Source organism: Palaemon carinicauda, chromosome 1 (genome assembly GCF_036898095.1).
Source record: "Palaemon carinicauda isolate YSFRI2023 chromosome 1, ASM3689809v2, whole genome shotgun sequence".
In the NCBI taxonomy this organism is placed as follows: Eukaryota; Metazoa; Arthropoda; class Malacostraca; order Decapoda; family Palaemonidae; genus Palaemon; species Palaemon carinicauda.
This window is the reverse complement of record NC_090725.1, coordinates 130,340,166-130,362,795: the sequence shown is the minus strand read 5'-3', so window position 1 is coordinate 130,362,795 and position 22,630 is coordinate 130,340,166. Positions and strand designations below refer to the sequence as shown.

General features: G+C 40.5%; 2 protein-coding genes across 7 annotated transcripts in view; one reads left to right on the top strand and one right to left on the bottom strand.

Annotated features, from left to right (window-relative positions):
* The window catches only part of Rad1 (Radiation insensitive 1), a 52,713-nt gene extending 41,960 nt beyond the window's left edge, over positions 1 to 10,753 (top strand). The window contains exons 3-4 of the mRNA XM_068384824.1: positions 4,497 to 4,645; positions 10,505 to 10,753. Of these exons, the coding sequence (XP_068240925.1) occupies positions 4,497 to 4,645; positions 10,505 to 10,753 (398 nt within the window). The remainder of the gene's footprint in view (positions 1 to 4,496; positions 4,646 to 10,504) is intronic.
* Positions 10,566 to 22,630, bottom strand: part of mtSSB (mitochondrial single stranded DNA-binding protein) — a 120,918-nt gene continuing 108,853 nt past the window's right edge. For 5 of the 6 annotated variants that reach the window (XM_068384853.1, XM_068384832.1, XM_068384846.1 and 2 more), the window contains one exon: positions 10,566 to 10,777. The gene's annotated coding sequence lies outside the window, so the exon portion shown is untranslated. Of the gene's footprint in view, positions 10,778 to 20,007; positions 20,186 to 22,630 lie in introns of those variants that run through there. The other variant, XM_068384838.1, reaches the window with a different exon arrangement.

The following is a 22,630-nucleotide window of genomic DNA, read 5'->3' as shown; positions in this document are numbered from 1 at the left end:
CCCCAACTTGGAGTCTAGGATCATCCCCAGGTAAGTCATCCTGGTGGAGGGGGTCAACTATGACTTTTCCAAGTTGACGATGATCCCCAAGTCCTTGCAGAACCATAGAAGCTTCGCACCTTGCTCCTTCAGTACTTCCTCTGAGGCTGAAAGCAACAACCAGTCGTCTAGGTACCGGATCAGGCGGATCCCCTGCTCGTAAGCCCAGACTGACACTGTTGTGAAGACCCTCGTGAAGACCTGAGGAGCTGTCGACAGTCCGAAGCATAGGGTTCTGAACTGCAACGACTGGGAACCCCACTTTACCCTTAGGAACTTCCTGCTGGAGGGGTGGACAGGGATCTGAAAATACATGTCCTTGAGGTCCAGCGACATTATGAAGTCTCCTTCCCTCAAGGCTGCCATCACCGACTTCGGGGTATCCATCTTGAAGTCGGTCTTGCATATGAACTTGTTGAGGGCCTAGAGGTCTATGACCGGCCTCCAACCCCCTGTCGCCTTCTCCACCAGGAAGAGCCTGCTGTAGAACCCCGGGGAGGGGTCCTTGACTAGTTCTAATGCCCCTTTGGTGAGCATGGCCGACACTTCTTCCTGTAACGCCGCCTTCTTCAAGGGGTCTTTGGGAGCCAACCACTCCGCCCGTTGGTCGGGGATTAGAGGGGGCGGGTCCGCCAGAAAAAGAACTCTGTACCCATCCCTCAGGACTGCCACGGACCATGGATCTGCTCCGTTGTCCCGCCATGCTTGCCATGAACGTTTGAGGCATCCCCCTACCTGAGGCTTCGGCAGGATTAGGGGGCCTCTCTCCCTATCTTCTCCTGGAGGCGCGGCTCGACCGTCCTCTCCTGGAGTTGGAGTAGTTCGGCCTAGAGGAGGGGTGCGGAGTCGTGCTTCCCCTACGGGGGTGCTGCGAGGCTTGACGCCAGGAAGACGAAGGGGAGTCCCGTCTGGGTTGTGCTGCCGAGGAGTGGGGACCATCCGGAGCAATCCTTCTGTGCGTTGGTCGCCTTGATGTAGGGATCCTGGACTCGGTTGCCTCCTTGATTTTTCTTACCCTCTCCATAGCTTCTTCCACTGCCTTCAGGGGAAAGACGGAGTCACCCCACACCGGGGAGTTCCTCGCCTCTCTCTCGGGCAGCCTACGAACCAATTTATTGAGAACGGTGTCTCTTTTCCATAAGACCCAGTTGGCCGTCTGCGTGAGGGACTGGAAGGCGAGGAATTTCATTGCCTTCCCTCCTGAACGGATCAGTTCTTGGAGTAAGGTTTGATTTTCAGGCACTGTCAGATCATGGGACGACTGAAAACCTACAAGGGTACACGCCCACCAGTCCAGCCATGACGTGACGTTCACTATGTCCTGGGCCGTGTCCTCCATCATCGCGGCCTCTGCTGGGGAAAAGCACACGGGCGGAGGAGGCCCTGTCTTCCGCACTCCCTTGGTTAAGAGTGGCTATCGTCGCTTCAACTGCACAGGGTCCCGCGCGTCGCCCGTCCGGGACATAGAACCGCTTCTGGGTCCTTAACCCCGGAAGCAGCTTGAAGGACCCTTGGGCCCTGAGAGTCTGCCTGACCCGCGACGTATCTGTCCACGTGGTCCATCCCCAATTTAACGTCTGGGGCCAACGGAAGGGTTAGGGACGGCTTTTGTTGGACAGGGTTGTCTACTAACCCGCCCAGAACCGAGAGCCAGGCCTGCTCTGTCGAGGGTTTCGGGTCCAGCCTGTGGTGCCGTGTGATCAGAGCCAGCACCTTCCTGTAGGAGGAGACGTCATCTACCGAGCATTCTCCACCGTCCATGAGTCCTTCCACCACTTGATCCTCCGCATCAGGTGTACCGTCGATCACGGATGGAGCCACGTGGGAGGCTAGGTCCTCTCTCTCTCGCTGAACCAATGACGCAGGAACTTCCAGCACTGGTGGCTCCGCTGAGAGGGAGGTAGCCGTCATGGGTCTACCCCCTCCCGAGGAGCTCCGTGGGGCCAGGGACCTACGGTGATCTTCCGGTTGACCAGGGCGCTTGGATAGAGCTGCCGTGAAACCGGGTATAGGGCCATGTTACCGGGCTGAAGGGGCGGCTCTCTCCGCTGGGCGGGTGGAGCCGGTGCTGCCTAAGCAATTTTAGGGTTGGCGAAGCCGACCTCTGTCGGAGGCTTCGGATGACGGGCGGATCGATCAGACGTCCCGTGTCATGAGGGCGAAGTTGCGGTTTTAGGGGGCCACCCAGATGAGCCTGGAGCGGAGGCTGCCCTGATCAACTCACTGCAGGGAATCGTCACACGGACCCACTCATCCGTGTACGAACGCCCTTTCTTGCTTTTCTTCTTGGAGGTCCTCGAGCGTTTCCTGGACGGGGCTGAGCGGGAGTGAGACCTCCTCCTCTGGGACCTCTTCCGCTTCTTTCTCACCTCACGGGGATCGGAGTCTTCCGAAGAGGACGAGTCTGACGAAGATGGTGAAGAGGTGGAAGAAGAGTCTTCCGAGACCTCCGATGCCGATGTAGGGTCCACGTGCTGCTTCATCGGCGTGAACGGCTGCATAAAGTCGGGCGGGAGCATCGACGACGGCGCCGGGGGAGTCTGTATAGTCTTCCTGGATGCAACTAGCCGCCAAACTCTTCCTCTTGGCGCATCGGCGACCTGAAGGGCGTCCTAGGCGCCATCCAAATGATTGAGTCGGGGTCCGATGAACCTGTCGGCGGCCTCTCCTTGTCTACTTCTCCCCCGGGCGCTGAAGTACTTAATACACACTGCCATGATGCGGGGACAGGAGCCGGAGCCGTCTTCCCCCACACCGGGTCTTCGGTAGAGGCGGGTCCTGTAGGCACCAGGACTTTGTCTCCCGAGCACACTCCCACCCCTCCAGCAGGCCCCCACCCGCCTGCAAAGAAACAACATCTCCCACATCAGGAACATCGGACTCATGGGGAGCAGCAATGGGCTGCTTCCCCGCAACGGACTTACCTCGTCCCCTACTCTGGGTAGGGGAAGGTGAAGGGGAACCTCTCTCCAAAGGAGCCGTGGGCGAAACCAAGGGCGAGGCGGCGCTCACCTTCTTAGGAGATCTCTTAGATGCTTTCTTCTTCTTTGTCCCGTACAAAGCCCACTGGATTTCCGGCCAGGCCTCGCACTCCGGACACGTGGCGGACGGGAAACACACGCTACCCCTTCACGATGAACACAGGGTATGCGGGTCAACCTCCGGTTTAGATAGAAACACACCACACGATTTACCGGTCTTAGGCCCGGGGTAACGATGTTGGTGATCCATACTAGAACACAAAAGCACCAAGCAACACAAGAACACAGGGGAGAGAGGTGGATGAAAGGATACAAGGGAATCGGTAAACACACGGTAACCACGTGGGGACACAAAGGGTCGCACGGGATGTGAGAGAGCAGCGAGATGTGAATCACGCCGCGACCAGAAGCTTACTGATGACCGAGACCTAGCTCCATGCTCTTGCACGCTAACCCGGGTCGCCTCAGGGCGAGTATCCTTCCGTCACAGAGGGACCCACTATAGAAAATGGAGATAGGGGAAACTACACAAAATTCTGGTCGGTTGGGAGGGGAATCCCAGATACTTCTAAGAAAGTAGTTCGAGGTAAGTACTCCGTGTTGAAACAAATAAGATTTAAACATAGCAACAAATTTATCAAGCTTAGCATCCAATATAAAAGACATAGAGTATGAGACTTATGTTCACTATGTAAATTTTCAGTAGACAAATAAAAGTCTGAACCCCCAGAATCTCTAAACCACAAACCTGGTCTAAGTGAGAAGATATGGTTGCATTTGCAGGGGAAGCAGGAACTGAAGACACATAGGAACCACAACCTGGTTCTAAGTGTATACTTTGTTCCTTCATCTTATTCTTGGCCAGTGAGTCTTTAGCTCACTGATCAGCAAAATGTAAGAAATCATCCATTTGTGCTTCAGATAAAGACTTAGTCCAAGCACCAAACTAGCATTTGACAATTAGTGCTGCTTTGTTACCGATACATTCCAGGAAAATTGAGCTACAACTTAGGAGACATACCTGAATACTGTACAATAAAATAAAGAAGGAAGTGCCCACAAAATATTATAAAAAAAGTTAATAACACAAAGAACAAATACCAAGTGTCCTGCTAAAATGCTTGACTTGCAATGAGTTAGGTTTTCAAAATGGCAGTCAAGGTAAGTACAGCATAATCCTTATACTTGCTCTTCATATTGATGAGAACAGGCCTGTTATACCACACACAGGTAAATGTTTGTGCTTTCAACTTCTGAACGAAAATCTTTGTGGACTGTCTGTAATCTTTTTGTATGAAGTAGCTTCAAAATACAGTATTTACTAATATCCGTAACATACATAAATGATGTCAAGATATGTTTTTATGGGATATAAAATTGATAGATTGTTTTACAAAAGGCAAGTGCAAACTCCTGATTTTGTATATTAAATGTGTATGTGAACATGTAAGATACAGGTGTCATTCATGTTTTCAGGAGTGCTGAATAAAATAATCATGCGTTCTGAAGTTCTAAAGGAAGTCTTTTCTGAGTTGGATACATCCAGTGATGTTTTAGAAATACTTATGTCACCAGATCCCCCCTATTTTCGCTTAACTACTTACGGAACTTATGGAACAAATCATGTAAGTACTATATCTTGGGATTTGAAAACCACCCAAGATCTTGTTAATCTTTTTAGTGGGATTTTGATTTATGATATTATGATTAATACACTATATATTGCACAGTAAAGTAGTTTGGCATCTCCATGTTGTGAGCTAATTTTTCTTTGTCATTCTTTCTTTGTGTCCTACAAACTGATGTTTTAGTTTCTTTAAGCTCTACACCATAGATGAAAATATGGTTGTAAAAAATCAAACTTCTTTAAGATGATAAGTGAACTTAGGTCATGTTTTGTCCATTCTGTTAAAAAAATAAAAGTTTGAGTGTTGTTCACAGCATCCCTCTATACACTGTTTGAATTTAATATTTATTCTACTTCTCATTTATTCCTTTTTCCCTGTCCAAAAGATTACCTAACATTTTCCTACTCCAATTTTTACTCTGGTTAAAATACAGTTTGGCGATGTATTAACATAAATGTGACTTATAGAAAAACTGTTTTCAATTGCAAAGTTGCATGTAAAGGACATAATGAAATTACTTGAAAGCCCCCGAGTGAGAGTGCAGTTCCAGAATCTAGTGAAAGAATTTAGCGAAAGGCTTACCTTCCTGCCAAAGACTTCTCTTTTGTCTAAGGCTGTAACGAGTAAGAATGTACTACATCACCTTACCAAAGGCCGTTTAATCTTTTTCTCATCATTTTTATTTTGAATAGTTACTATTGGCTCCGTGTTAACAATGGAACAAAGCGAGAATGCTAGTGAAAGGTGACACTGAATCGGTTTATGATTAAATTGGTAACAGATCCGTTACTAAACCGGTGATAGATCCCTTCAATCTAAGATTACAGCAGGCATGGTAGTTTCTCAATTATCCCCTTTAACTGAGTTTATATCGGGGCCTCCTGTTAGGTGGTTATATTCCTGGAGGAGAAGGAAGTGTAAGTTTCTCTGGTGTCATTCTTGGCAACTCCCTTGATATACTGGATAGACTGATTAGTACTTTGAGCTCCTCATCAAGTTAGCCGTTCTCCCATGGATTGCCCTGGGAGTATGCTTCATGAACAGGAAGAGCTTGGATCTACATTGGAAAGTTATTTTTAGAGTTGGTAGAACGTAAAGTGATTGACACAGTTCAGCATGTGCTGATAAACTCTTTCTTGCTTTGCTTTCTTTAGGTCCTGCAGGTAGGCCCTCAATGTCTTTTTGAGAGAGCAGGTAGCTAAGGCTACCTTGCCCCAGTGCGAGTGACCCCAGTGGTGACTATAGTCAATGTTTTTTAGCGAGGCAGATTTGCACCGACTCGCAGGGGTGGCCTATTAGCTCAGAAAATTTCCTAATAGCTGATTGGTCTGAAGTATTTTTGTCCGAATACCATCATTGCTTTCAAATGATTACCAAGTAATGTGAATCAAAACTTATATACTAATTTAAATTTCTCCCTTAGATATAGGTTTTGTCAATAAATTATGTTGAATAAATAAATATATTATAAAGTATCGTGATGGTAAATCTAAATTTAATAACAACACCTGCCGAAGTCAACGACAGGAGCTTGTTTTCGGATACACGCTGCATAATTTTGTTACTTTTCACATATTTCAACACAAATTGAGACAAATTACACTAAGAATAAAGAGAAATATGTTGTTATAAACTTACTTTGGATACCAGAATTTACTAAAAACGTGGAATTGATAAAACTAACTAATGGTGAAAATAGCGGTTCGGTAAAAGTCTCACATAGAGTGGGTCCTGGGTAAAACGAGCATTCTACTGTAAAACACCAAAGGGAGATTGTAACTCAGCAGTGAAATTATGAATTCGTTTAATTGTGATTTTTATGCAACACTACAGCATCCTCCACAACCAAAAATACTGCTATTAATAAAATCTAAACCTTAAATAAAAATAACCCCTTTCTGTACGGAATTATATCATAGGTTTATGATGTACAATAAGTATGTATAGAAAGGGTTTTCTATTTTTTTTCGTAAAAGTTTAGATTCTAGTGTATTGTGTGAAATGTGTAGCTCGTACACATGCTAAATAAAGCAGTGATGTCACACACTCATGCATATGTGTTCCAACATCTCGACTGACGTCTCTCTCTTATCCCTTTTTATACGACTTACATCATAGGCTTATGATGGAAGTTCGTATAGAAAGGGTTTGATATTTTTTTCGTAAAGGTCTAGGTTTTATTGGTAGCAATATTTTCGGTTTGAGGATACTGTAGTATTGCATAAAAATGACAATTAAACGAATTCATAATTTCACCGCCGAGTTACAACCGCCCTTCAAGTCTCTCTTTGGTGTTTGACAGTAGAATGTTCGTTTTACCCAGGACCCACTCTATGAGACTTGCTTTTACCGAACTGCTATTTTCCCCATTTTTAGTTTTATCAATTCCACGTTTTTAGTAGATTCTGGTATTCAAAGTAAGTTTAAAATAACATATTTCTCTTTATTCTTAGTGTAATTTGTCTCAATTTGTGTTGAAATATGTGAAAAGTAACAAAATTATGCAGCGTATCCGAAAACAAGCTCCTGTCGTTGACTTCGGCGGGTGTTGTTATTAAATTTAGATTTACCATCACGATACTTTATAACATATTTATTTATTTAACATTATTTATTGACAAAACCTATATCTAAGGGAGAAATTTAGATTAGTGAATAAGTTTTGATTCACCTTATTTGGTAATCATTTGAAAAGAATGATGGTACTCGGACAAAAATACTTCAGACCAATCAGCATAAGAAATTTTCCGAGCTAAAAGGGCACCCTTGCGAGTCGGTGCAAATCTGCCTCGCTAAAAAAAATTGACTATAGTAATTCAGCAGTGATCTTAGTACCAACACTCATAATGACCCCATTGTGTCCTAAGCCAATTAAGCAGGTTAGTAGGCTAGTGAGAAGGCTTCTGCCTGAAAGGGCTTAAGAAGGCTCTGGGGCAGGTGACTGCCCCCTGTGATTAGCTTCAGTGCCCATGACCTACTCCTATGTGCCTTTGACCCTAGTCCTGTCTGTGCTTCCCCTGTTACAGTGTTCCCCAGTGTTGTGGTTTCTGTCACAGTAAGCCTTGTGGTTTCTCCCTGTGGGGGAGCTTCATTGTCAGTGGTCTCCCAGACCTTGACTTCTCTGTTTACAGAGCCTGAGGAGAAACTTTGTAGGAGGGAGAAGCAAGTTTGTCCCCTTTTCTCTTTAAACTCTTCCTCCTTGGCCTTCCTTTTCTGAGTCTGATGTTTCTTCTAATAAGGAGTCAGAGAAGTTTGGGAAGGCCAGTTGTAGTCACAAGCATTATCAAATCTCTTTTGTGGAAAGGAGACACTCAGGTGGTCTCCAGCCATGTGCCAATGCTTCGAATCCCCTGTTGGGACAGAGGTGCATGCCCGTGTCCCCCTTTTGTTGGCCATGCGATTAAGAGCTTGGGCACTCTCCTTCACCTTTCTTACCTAGATGGTGGACTTTGCTCCTTTCTCTGAACGGAATATAGTACTGCAGTATCCCATGTTGAGTAGAGGGCGTATTATGGTCATTCAGATGGTCATTCAGACCTCGACCTCTCTTTTGCAGTGCCTAAGGAGAAGTTGGTTAGTGGAAGAAGCAATTTCATTGGTTAGCAGAAGCAGCAATTTTGTTCCCCTTCCTCTTCCAACTCTTCTTTATCATCCTCCTCCTCTTCTCCTATAAAAAGAAGTAGAAGTTGATGTCCAGAAAGGACAGTTGTAGTTGAAAAAAATAGGCTTTTGATAACACCACCTCTTCTTTGGATATGGGGGTGGACGATGCCAACTCTTTGGGGGTGATGACACCAGCGCTCAGGACCACGGTCCTAAGGCCTGGCGGTGTAGGTCCTTGTACAGTAATCCCTCTGCTATCCTAGGTGTTCTGTTCCAGCCACCCCACCCCCCAGATAGCTGTAAAATTGCAAAGTTGGTACAGAAATCTACAGTATACATATGCTTTTCATTATTAAAAAAAATTCAATTTTTTAGTTTTCTTCGTAGCTTTGAGCCTTCATAAACCCTCTTAAATTTTGTTGACACCTGGTATACACTCCTAAAACCCTTTTTAAGCTAAAACTATACTTTTATTATAGACATGCCTTTATGTACAATTAAATGAAAATACTGAAATCTGAACACATTAACGTATGTATAGTTCGGCTATGTTCTTTTATTATGGTAAAAAAGTACAGGTGTGTATTCCTAGGTGAATATAAATCATTTTCCTTCAGGTAGGAAGTATGTTTTTAGCTTGAAGCTGTACTGCCTTTGAATTGTTTAACAAGCAGCTGAGCGATAGGTTGGAGAAAGGGCAAGGAGCTCTGCCCCTTACCTGTCAAAGTCACTTTATTTATACTTTTGGCTACATTGAGCCACATTCAGATCAAGAAGGAACTATCATAGACTTCTTGTTTTATTGTCTTCATGAGACAGTCCTGAGAGTATACGCGTCGCCTGACGAGGGGATTGAGCTACCAGCAAGAGCTCATAAAGCCAGGGGTAGAGGCTATGGAAGAACTTGTCAGTGGATCAGCTATTGAAGGCAGGAGTGTGAAAGTGCCGGACAATTTTCACCTCCCACTATCTATGGAAGTATACCCACAGGTACTTGGATACTTACAATCTTAGTCCTGTGGCGATTGCTCAACAGCTTGCATAGCCAGCCTAAATTTCCTAAGAGGACACAAAGTATTTCTTCTAGGGTAGCATTTGCAACATAAGCCTAGATTGATAGGTAGAATGACTCAGTCAGCTCTTCTGCTTCATCTTTATTCCACCTTCCTTGATGGTGCACCAGCCATAGCTATCACTGGATTGAACAACAGTGCTGGTAAGCTTCATGACTGGGTAACTGTTCTTCACAAACAAGATCTTTGTTGAATTGTTGCACCCATCCCCCCTTACTAGGGGAAGGATGGCTGCATGTATGTCAAACTCATTGGTCATCATACACATGATATTACATTCTATAACATCCCTTGTACAGTGAGACAGAACCTTTCATGACCTAGAGTCAGTTTACATAACCTGGCACTGGCCAGGCCCTCATGTAATGAATAGGTGTTAGGAGGTTCTTAGAGTCATCTCCCTTATAAGACTTGGCAGATTGATGTTTCTAGGGAAAATTAGAACTTCCATAATTGGTTTTAGGGAACTGTTCTTCCATCAGTGTGAGTCTCTTATTTTAAAGGATAAATACTTTGTATACAAGTAGGAAAAAGCAAAAATATTAGAATTAATCTGAAACTTTCATTGTAACAAGCCTGAGCCCTTTAAATTACATCAACCATATTGACCCCCATTGTCAGTCCTTAGCGTAAGGTCAAAAATTGCTAATTTGTGACAAGCAAGCTGTGGTTCCTCTACTCGCCACCTGTTCGTAACTAACTACTTCATTAACGAATCAACGGCAGTTCTAGCTGGAGATAATAACGGTTTTAAAGCACTTGCAGCTAGGAAAAATAGGAATTACTGTACTTATAAAATTGGAGACTTACACTACATTTCCTATACTGTATTAAAAATAAACAGATAATGTGTATGATAAGGTAGGTAAAAACTAATGTTAGTTTGGGTAATCACCATGTATTAAAAATCACTTGTACAGTATAGCTAAAGTGCCTGCCTCCCTACTCTACCAGACTGCACATCGATTTTGTTAGTTACAAATGAACTTCTTCTAGGGACCTGTATGCATGAGCATCTTTAATAAGCAATCTGAAATTTATAATACTTCTGGTAGATTATATATGAAAATTTAAGTGCCACATGATTAGGCTAAGGAAGAAAAAGTGGGTTTATAAGGGAAAAATTATATAATTTAGTACAGATATATTTATATGGAAAAAGAAATACATTTTGTTTCAGATTGATATGCCAAAGACTAGCGACATGGTAGAGCATTTCATGGTTAAAGAAACAATGGCCCAAAAGTACAAACTAACTTTATTAAGACATTGTAATAAAGCCCTCGCAGCATCTCAAAAAGTTTCAGTGCGGACAGATGACAGAGGGTTTCTATGTTTCCAGTTCATGATAAAAACAGAAGATAATCACATCTGCTTCGTAGAGTTTTTTGTAAGTTTCTTGTTTTTTGTTTGTCTGCTTAGTAGGTAGCCATAAATTATTTTGCAGTGTTTTCTGAAAAAAGACAAAATTTTAAAAATAAATGCAAGTAACATTAAAATACCTTAAATATATAGATAGCTACTATTATTGTATTTGATGTTATACATTATGCATTTTTTTTTATTGAATTTAGAATAAAATTTTAAGGAATTTTTTTTCTGCATTTAAAAACAAACTCACTGTAGACTTCATAATCTAGAACCATCTTTTATAGTATATCATACTTAATATAATACACATGGGATCCCAATTTAAATTGTGCTAGAATTATTAAAATAGTTTTAGATATAAGAAAAAACTTCAAGTATTATTTGTTACCTTTAAGATTTGGATTTCTATAAATTCAGGAGTACAAGCTTATGATACATTGCATAGCAAACAACCTATAACATGGAGCAGTAGGTATAGTGTACAGTATAGAAAATAACTGACAGTTATGTCGATTGTTTGGAAAAACTCTGGTGTGAGGTTATCATAAGCTAAAATGAAAAAAAAAAAAAATCTTTTGTAGAAGACCAGTGTCTGAAATCAATTTTTAACATCACCAGATTCATAAACAATTCACTCCCCAAGTATCATGAGCCTTTCACTTCTAAAGTTCCCAAGACAGGAAGGAAACCAAACAGTCATTACAAAAGGGCTTATAATTACCAGCCATTATGTATTTGAATGTTAAGCAAGTATTTCATATAAGTAATCTAGAAGTGCAGTTTTTTGTTTCTTGGCAATATTGCTATACAATACCTCCAAAAATTTTTGACAGCTTAAACATGAGATCGTGGAAAGGTAATGCTAATGAACTACAAGTATTAAAATTTATAATTATTACAATTTTCATGTTTAATGTTACTGAAATCCACTATCACACTAAATAGCAGGAGTGTGGTGTTGGCAAATTACAGCTGGTAAAAGGACTACCTTGAAGACCTATGTGTGTGTGTTCCCAACCCCTTTGGTCATGGGAAGCTTCTTCAATAGTCGCTTCACCTCTAAGCTAATGAGCAACTTCTGAACTACCAAGTGCTAGGAGTAACATAAAATCAAACCTAAACTAGTCTCTAAATCTATAATATACTGGATATATTGAAATTATGGTATTATGTACTTAAACTATAGTATTTGGTAAACCTTAACTACGTATAACAACTACTGCTATTCAGATACTAATGACTAATTATTCCTATAGTCAGCCCCCACTATATACAGATATATAGTGAAGACAGCAGGATTTCTCAAATGACCTGGGTTTAGCACCCAAACCAAGTATAAAATTCTAAGTTTATTCAAAGAAGTGGCTACTCACCTTACACTGGGCCTTGACCTTAGCCAATTTTAACCTGTGTCGAAGACTATTTGCTTGAGGAATGCTGACATGGCATACTCAAGACAAAGTTTAGTGAGTAACCTAACTCCACAAAACAGGTTTTTGATTTGACCCCTTTAAAATAGATCCACAAGGCTCTCACTGGGGAAAGAAAAAGTTCACTGGATCCTGGTCATTAACCAGGTACAAGGAAGAAAACCTTTCATGCCCTGGAAGGGGCTTCATGAGGAAGTTCTTCATGGGCATAAACTAAGGTGGCACTTTCTTGTTCGACGCATTGTGATCAACTGTAGACACACATAGGGATAAAGAGACCACTCTGTGGAAATAATCTGACATTCCCAACTTGGTACATCAGATGTTCTGTTTCTCCAAGAATGAACCTGGGAAGCATAGATATATCTCTCTCCTCTGTAAAACATAAGACCTTGTTAGAAAAGGGTTAACAAAAGATCCCCACCCTTTTTTCTGATGTAAGCTAGGGTATGCCAATGCCTCCAGTTCATTGATAGGCATTTATCTTTCATGTTTCACAATCCTGAAAGGTAAAGGTCCTTCCTGGCTACCAACTAATCTTCCATCAATGCGTCTTCTGTACAGAAGACTGATATGTCAATCACTCTCCATGCTAAGCTCTTGCAATCTACCCCTATGTCATTACTCTGGCATGGTGCTCTGTGGGGGTAACCAACAGTAACTTCTGGTCAAAAGTGTCCTAATGATGGCTCAAATGAAACTGGAATGTGTGGAATGAACTTTTCCAAGGAGGACATAGTTCCTAAAATGCACATTCCTTTTGTTATGATATTTCTAGACAGCACATTTCTTTGTGTCATTACCTTCTTTATTTCTTTCCTGAACACCTTCAACTAATCCTGGAAAGACTGAAACCTTTAGATGGATGGGGGTAGCCCGAAAACGAACTGATGCTATTATCGTTCTGAAAAACCGAATTGATTGGGTTGGGGGCAAGTTTGATGAGAATACACTAAAGCAACTTCTGGAACCTCAACAACAGTTTTTTTCCCATGTTGTCCATAAGAGACGCCAATTGCCCAGGAACAAAAAGGACCCTTACCCCTAGCACTGTAGCCACATTGCTACATGCGCCGTGCAGGTTCTCAAACCGAAACAAAAGCACTTGAACTGGAACACCTTGTTTCCACAAGTAAACCTTAGATATTTCCTTAAATCTGCTAGGAGAGGCACAATTAGTAGTTTCTTTCCACTAACATTTAGAACTTTACTTGGAATTTCCATAGAGAATTTTGTTACAAAGAGGAACTTATTCAACCCTAAAACATCCAACATCAGTTTCTAGTCCTCAGAAGACTTTGGGTATAAAAAATAGATGATGATAAAATCCTGGCCGAGAAGACCGACCTGTTCTACTGGCCCTATTGCTAACAAATTTCCCATTTCTTAGTCTAAATCTCAGAACTTGTTGATATTGTCATTGAATGGATAATGTAATATCAAAGGAAAAGAGATCAGCCATTGATAATGGCCCATCGCAAAGTCCTTAGGACCCACAGATACACTTGACTATGAGTCCAGTTGTCAAGGAATTGTAGGGCTGTAACCGACCACCTTACTTTCTAGGTTGTCACTTATAAAATCTACTCTCATAGCTTGCTAACAAAGTCTGTCCTCACAGGTAGGCTTGTGACCTATCAGCTCAGGGAGAGAAAAAATAGGATGGTCAAACCTCTAGAGGTAGGCAGACCTGTCTGATATGATCATATTTCTAAAGGAGGTGCATAAGCCACTGTCTGGGAGATGGACAGATGCCAACATAGAACATTGTTTCAGGAAGAAACCTGATCCTTCACCTTAGCTAGCCATCCCCCTTTGAAACCTATCACAGAGCACACCATTTATGTTTTAGGCTGGTTGAAAATGTTGGGGGCAGCAAAGAAAATGCCTGATCTCTCTTTTACCAAAGGTTTGTGCTAATTCTGCTGACATTTATGTACAGTAACTGTATAATCTGGGCACTTCATTAATTCTGTGGAGTGGAGCTCGTTATTGCCCTTTTAACGAGATGCTCATCCTTTGATCATCCTAAATACTACTCCCAGTAATTAATTGACAAGTAATCCCTGATTGACAATAAAACTGCTGTGCAAGACCAACTTCTCCAAGAGGCCTCTATTATTATGTCTAGGTTGGCACTGCTCATAAACCTAGGTTAGACAGCTCATCTGTCTGATAAAACCTAGGTTAGACAGCTCATCTGTCTGATAAACTACTGTCCTTAACCCAACATCCATCCATCCATCCAAGAGAAGCCCCGAGTTGGCGTTCACCCTTTCCTGCACACACTATAATAGCAAAAGTTTAAAGGAGATTCTTGGAAATGCAAAGGTGTCTGAAACCTTTGAACCTGACACTACCTTTCTTATGGTGGGGAAGTGGGAAGCAGCTCTGCAATTTGTTTCAAGGATAGCCTGAATGGGGAGTTTGCCTTCTACCCCTTTGAATGCATAATTGATTTATTCCCCCTTCTTTTTCTTCAGCTTTTCCCATTTCTATAGATTGCTGTTTCTAGTCAGCCTCCTCCATCTTCCTCTGTCATGTACATCTTCTCTTAGACCCTTTTCCTTCATGCCATTCAATAATTTTTTTTTCCACCTGAAATTTTGCCTTCCTGCCCTTTCTCTCCCCTACACCTCCACATTCCTAACCCTTTTATTTATGCGTTCATCTTCTCTCCTTGTGATATGACCAAACCATTTCAGTCTCCTTTCCCGAGCTTTATTTGAAACCTCTAATACTTTGACTTTACCCCATGATCAATTCATTTCGGATATCTTTTTTTGTGACACCAGTCATCCACCTCAGCCACTTCCATTTTTATTTTTTATTCTTGTTTTATTGGTAAAGTCTCTGTCCCATAGAGCATAATTAGTATAACCACACCTTTATAAAGCTTTCCTTTTACACTGATCCTCCTATAACAAAGCAACCCTGATGACTTTCTCCAATTCATCCATGCACTGAATTCTATGACTAACTTCTGCATCTAGATTTCCATTTTTACTCAAAACAGAACGAAAATATTTGAAGGAACTAATCCTCCTTTTGTCCACAAATATTCTGGATTGGTTCTGCTAGTTTTCAAGCCTCTACTCCCAAGTTCTCCATCTTTTTAGCTGAGTTTGACACCTTCTCTTGTAAGAGATTGAGTTGGACACCTTGTTAAATCAGTCAGCACAATGTCATAGGTAAGCATTGCACACCTAGGCACCTCTTCTCTAACTTCTTGATCTTATAACATCATCACAATATCAAATATGTAGAGACTAAGGGTGGCTGAACCCTTGTGGAGACGAGATCAACTTTAACCTTAAACTTCTCTGTAGTTCCAACAGTGCTTCTTACTTGCAAGGTTATCTCTGTACATTTATCTTTCAATATAACATTTTTTCAGAAGCACTTTTCACTCCCTATTTCCCACGACACAAATTTCACTTTCTTATGAGATATGAAGAGATTAAGAGAGCGCTCAAGAAGAGGAGCTACCCCCAAAAGTGGAAAGGATTGCATTAATGAAGATTAAAGGTGTCACAGCATAGCCATTGAATCTTAGTAATTGGAACATTCTTGCCATAAATGCCCACCAAAAACAGAACTTCAAAAAATGTTCATTTTCTTGTTCAGAGCAATATTAAACATGTCTACTGCCGATTTCCCCCCCCCCCCCCTCACACTCACCCACACCTTTCAAGATTATAAGATAGGAGTTGAGATTATCTGTCCTTTACTTTCAAAGATCCAGCCACAATAAGAGGATGATCTAGCATCTCTGACTCAGTAGTCTGTAAAAAGGAGCTAATTTCCATGAACAAATTGCAACACAACATACCCTTTGATGACAAACATGGTCTCAAATTGAGTTTAACCTTGTTTGCTGATGTGGGCCCGAGTCCAGTTGTTGGAATGAAGAAATTCAATTTTCTCTACCAACCAACTATTTTATAATGTCTTTCAAACAGCAAAAATCTAAAGAGTTCATTGATATGCCCTTACTTCTCTTTTCATTGACAATAATCATAAATGATAGGTGAAGATCTACAACAGTTGCTACTCAACCTCCCCTTGACACATCCAGTATTCTCATATCCACACGATTCCCAATGTCAATACCTGCCTATTTCATCACACCAATTTGGTTCTCAATCATGTTAATTGACAAAAACTTCAGCTCCTAGTCTATACCAGTGATATCACAGATGGCTCTGGAATAGCCCATTTTCAGCATGGTTCCTGGAAAGAACTTTTCTAAGGACATCATGGTTTTTTTAAAGCACATCTGCTTGTGAATCAAATCTCTTTTTCATCCCTTTCAGCCTTCAACAAATCTAAGGATTGAATCCTTTTGCTGAATGGGATGCTTGGAAAGACACTGACTCTAATAATTGTTGAATAAAGTAAATTGGCCTGGGGATGACCTATTTCTTTATTTGATGAAAATAACCAAAAGCACTCAACAGTTCTTATCTCATTGCACCCATACTAGATAACTACCCAAGTGCAACACTTATCATTATCCGTTGTCTCTATCTTGACCTTTTAAATCAATACTTCTCCATTCATTTTCTCCTACTTCACAATTCATAGTTCTCAGCCATGTAGGCCTGGGTTCTCCAAATCTTCTAGTGCCTTGTGGAGCCAAAGTTTGGTGAAGTGCGAAGAGCATGAACTAAACCATCTCTATGTATCCCCTCACCATGATCTCATCCACCTATGGCAGATTTCTGATAATGTCCTACCATTTAACTCTCAATATTCTTCTGAGGGCTTTGTTCTCAAATCTACAAAATCTGTTGAATAATGTTTCATTGTAATAGCAAGACTCATGTCCATACAGTAACACCAATCTTACTAAACTGATATAAAGCCTGATTTTTTTTTATGTAATTTCAGGCAATTTGATTTCCAAATATTATTCAACCTAACTATGGTCTGATTTGCTTTTTTGAATCTTTCATTAAACTCCAATTCTAAAGATTCTGTATTAGAGATCACAATTCCTGACTATTTAAATAATTCCACCTCATTAATCCTTTCTCCTGCCAATGATAATTCATCTAACTTTGCATATTCCGTTCTATTCATCTTGAGCGTAACCTCCTGTGATATTTCAGGCATTCTGGTAAGCAAGCTTTGCAAGTCCTTGGGTGTACTGCTAATAATGACAGCTTCATCAGCATACTCTAGGTTAGCTAATTTCCTGTTACAAATCTAGTCCAATCCTTCTCCATCATCCCCAACTGTTCTATTCATTACAAAATCCATGAGGAGGATAAACAACATAGGAGACAACACATTACATTAGAGTACTCCACTGTTCACTGGAAAGTCATCTGATAAGACTCCACTAACATTAACTTTTCACTTGCTATGCTCAAGAACAGACTTAATCAAATTTACATATTTAAGAGGAATTCCGTAATAACGCAGGACTCTCCATAAAATTGGTCGGTGCACACTATCAAAGGCTTTTTTATAGTCCACAAATGCCATCAAAAGTGGATTTCTATATTCTACACATTACTGTACCACAATACACCTTCAAAATCTGTCAAACTCCTTGAAGAAAAGATGATAGAATTGTTGGTTGGAAGGACTGATGTGTTCCACTACCCCTTTAGCATCTCATCATAGAGCAAATCTAGGGACTTGCTGTCACTGCTCTTGCATGGCTGCAAATTGACTAACAGCTGAGGCAATGGCATATAGTGAAAACTGCTTAGCCCTACATTCACATCCTCCAAAGACCAGAAAGTAAATCCTTCTATGGTCTCATCTTGGATGTCAGATTGAAATGAATCTGACTAATGAGGTCTGAAGTGCACTTGGTTTTATATATATATATATATATATATATATATATATATATATATATATATATATATATATATATATATATATTTATTCATTCTGACCTGAAGGATTCTCCTACCCCTGAATTAGTTTATAAGGAGTCCCCCTCCATTTTTCTAATCTCTCCTTTCTAAGATCCTAATAATTCCTAAATCAAGCTGCACATTTATTATGCTATTTCATTCTTGAAGTCCCAAAATATTGCTATTCCCAGAAAGGATAATCTACACTTGCTTTTCCACCAGAGAAATTAGGCCTGTCTTCATAGGGGGAAGTCAATCCTAAATATCACAAGCCAAAGAAAAATGGAAGAGCTGTTTGGGTAAGTCCACTCATGAGGTGTGACCACCTGAAAATGGAAGATGAGAAGAGAGGAAATCATGCATTCACAAGGCAACCACTTGGTTAGATGACAGCCAGGGGCAATTGGGAAGGATTTCACGGGACAGTATTAATACTGATGCAAGAAATTCAGGACTTTATCCATATTTGGGTGTAGAAGCCATCACTTCCAGTTTTGTATGATTTAATTCAATGTACATCCAATCTCTAAAGTATTAGCTTACTGTGCTCCACATTAAATCTTTAGGTCCTGTAAATTATTGGGTCATTTAAGGTACTTTAGGTTTTGTAACCCTAAGCTCCTAGTATCCAATAATGTGCAAAAATGAAAGGTATTAATGTTACTTGCTAATTGAAAGATTTATTTTTTAGGATAGTAGTATTGCAAGTTTATGGTAGTTACCAGTAATAAATTTGCTCAAGAAGTAAGGGAATCTGGATGACATCTTTTATTCTTGTAAAATCATTCTTTGCATTTGTTGCTTGATTAATTCATTTCATTTACTTTGTTTCCTAAATGCTTCACATTACTTTTGATAAAACTACAGTATACTAATTAACCCATTTTTCTTTCAGTGCTGTCCTGAAGAGGAAGAAAATGACTGAAGTAAAATTTGATATGGTGAATATAAGTTAATATATCACTGGATATGTTTCTAGTATATCACTGGATATATGAAAAGGATAAATGTTATCATATTTTTATTTACAATATTATTTTTGTATAAATTGAAGCTGCTTTTCATTATCCCTTAAATTATAATTTCACTTCCAATATCAAGTAATTTTTACTGCTGTCAAAAATCTATGAAAAATATTACAGTAGTGAGTTAACTGACTATTCCTTCACCATAGGAATTGATTTTACTGTGAAAATACCATTCCTCTAGCAATAAGCCAAGCCACTGGTAATTGTGGCAAGCCAGCTTAAGGAACCCCTGCCTTTATCTTGATCAGCCATTCTTTTACTGTCAGTTATAAAGTGGCAAGACCTACTACTGTTCGTCTGAGTTTTAGTTGCTTTCATGGATAATTAATTGTGGTTTGGCTTAAATCCTTTCTACTACAGTATATTTGGATTGTCAAGCATGTTACCTTTTGCTAAAGCACGAATTCCTATTGGGTGCAACTTTACAAGGCTTTATAAGAACCAATTTGATCCATATGTAGTGCAGCAATTGCCAAGATAAAGAATATATCATGATGGATTGTTGTAAAGAATGTACTTCATTATCCAAAATAGAAATACAAAACTACTTAGGTTATAGAGCATTAAAACTAGAGATAGGGATCCTAACTACAGGAAAAGAGCACATAATGCATCTCAAAGTAATGATGGGGCTATTGCTAATTTCCTGGAACTGAATGCCATTTCCACCTTTAGCACTAGAGATAGGGATACTAACCATAGGAAATGAGCACAAATCCATCTTCAAGTGATGATGGGTACTGTTAATACCCAACACTGGATGCTTTTTATTATCATCATTATTACTAGCTAAGCTTCAACCCTAGTTATTGTTAATTCCCAGCACTGGATGCTTTTTATTATTATTATTATTACTATTAGGTAAACTACAACCCTACTTTAGAAAAGAAGGGAAAAATAGCCCAGTGAGGAAAGGAAATAAATAAACTACATGGGGAGTAATGAATAATTAATAGAAGATATTTTAAGATCAGTAACAGTATTAGTACTAGAGATAAGGATACTAACTGTTGGAAAAGAGCACATAATGCATTTCCAAGTGATGATGGGGTTTACTGCTAATTCCCCGGCACCAGATGCTGTTTCCCCATATTAGGCCAGGTTAGTGGAATTGAGCCATCACTTATATAAACCATAGGTGATTTCGAGAAGAAAACTGAAACATAGGTTGCTGCTTTAATTGAGGCTAGGCAAGACCGTTTCATGTAAAGGTTAGAATCACATATATCACTGATTACTATTTGAGGCATGCATCAATATAAAATGCATGCCACTTTAAAAAAATAGAGAAAATAAAGTTTAAAGTTTGGCAATACTCAAAACATGAAAATTTGCAGTTTTCAGCCAAATTTAGTTGCAAGGAATATTTTTAACCAAAATCTCCTTATAAATCGTAAAACGGATTTTGAGCGAAGCGAAAAATCTATTTTTGGGTGAGGTAGCCATGTCGTCCTGATGGAAGTTCCTTCATAGTAGCTTCCTAGGTTATATTTAACTACAGTGATATATCCTAGAGAATTTTAGTTAAGGTATCCAGAATTCTAACTCCTGGCGCGAATATCCCTGGCTTTCGCCTTATGGGATATCACATATCAGAGGATGTATTCTTGACACGCCACAAAGCTATCTACACCCCTAATAGCGTTTACGCTTCGAGAGGGGAAAGTGGCAAGAATTGTAGGTGGGCCGTTATTAAGGCAACGCTCCTACACGTACTATAGTTGGGCGCCAGTATGACATCACGTCCCGGCGCCATCTTATCATTCTTTGTAGCGTTTGCGAGGTGCTACAGATACAGTACATTTGGGAGGGATTCATTTATCCTTTGTAAAAGGAGGGTGGGTCCATCAGGACGACATGGCTACCTCACCCAAAAATAGATATTTCGCTTCGCTCAAAATCCGTTTTTTGTGCTTAGGCCATGTCGTCCTGATGGAAGTTTACCAGAGCATTAATGTATCTGTGGATTTCCAATAGTGCCAATAACCGCGAGATAAATTTTCCTTGGTCATCTATACCTAGAGACACATGGTGTTACCGTCATACACCTTTCAACTGATCACGGACTATGTCAGTGCTTCCTGCCCCCTACAGGGAAGAGTCATGGGAGACTCTAGGAAAATAACCCGAGGATTGTAAGTTCAATGAACAATCTAGCAAACCAGTTTGTATATTAGTCTTATCATATACATGTAAAACATAGTTTGTATTCTGAAAGGAACAAAGTATGTATTGATTACCGACACCTCCCCTGGTCCACTTGGTGTGTTGTAAGCAAGGTAGACAGATTTTCATTCGTGTAGGAAATTTGTACAGTCAGTAAAGCAATCAGATATAAAATCAGTCATTACCAAGGACTGATGCTTGATACCATAACAAATAATTGTGAGGTTGTTCGCTTAGAACAGATATAGTACAGTATATGTTCAGAATATTTTCAAAATAATAGGATAATAAGTGCTCTGACACATTTATTTACATAGCATGTTTAGAATTTGTAGGGCGAAATGAGACGCAAAATTCAAAGATGTGTTTATTGCTAAATAATAGATAGCAAGGATACAGTTCATTTTATAATACAATATAAAATTAAAGAAATTTTTTGGAAATATTGTGTAAAGCATAATAAAATAGTAATAACAGAAATAATTGTTTCATCTGAAAAAGAAACGTGAAGCCACTGTAAAGGAAATATTGTAATATTTCATTATTTCTCATTTCTGTCATTACAGTTCATCAACACTTGCGCAGTTATACGTATGGCACATGTGTAAGTCTTTTATGCTTCTTTCACCTTATATTTTAGAACAGTTCATAGTGTCACTACTTAGACACTTCACTAAACATGCCACTCCGTAGGAGGAAACCATGTACACCCTTCACTAAAGTCCCAATTAGTGCACTGTTCTTTGCAGAATTTAAGCGGCAGGTTTTAGTACACTACCTGCTGCCACCACATAATGCTTTATCTCTTGCACTTGTTTCGCGTAGTGCTTGAAGAAAACCCTGGATGACTTCCATCCGGTATAGGAGCGAAGACTTTCAAAACTCATGTTCTGAAAGAAGTTCAGAGACGAAGCAACTTTTCTCGGATCATGACCTGCGGGTGTGCTGTCTGGATCCGCTCTGCGAATGAAATAGGTGATCTTCGCCCTTAATTGTTTCAAGGTCAATGTTGAACCTGAGGTTTCTCTTCTGAAAAGCTGTCCTTCCCCAAAGTCTGAAGTTCTACGAAGATAGACCTTTAGGCATTCTACTGGGCATAGAGATGCATCTTCTTTCAGAGGGCAGATTCTCCAGGGAGCCCACCTTTTGGTAGGCACCTTATTCTTAGCAAGAAACGCTGAGTCAGGAAAAAAGGTTCAGTTCTCCGCTGTCTGTGAACTGAATGTGGCCATCATCCCTCGAAAGGGCCACTATTTCGCTAACTCTGGCTCCCGAGGCTAGTGCAAATAAAAATATTACCTTTTATGTCAAATCCTTTAGGGAGCAATCTTCATTGTTCAAGGTAGAGGCTAGATAAAGAACCTTATCCAAGGACCAAGAAATGGGCCTCGGAGGTGCTGCGGTCCGAAGTCGAGCGCAGGCCTTAGGTATCTTG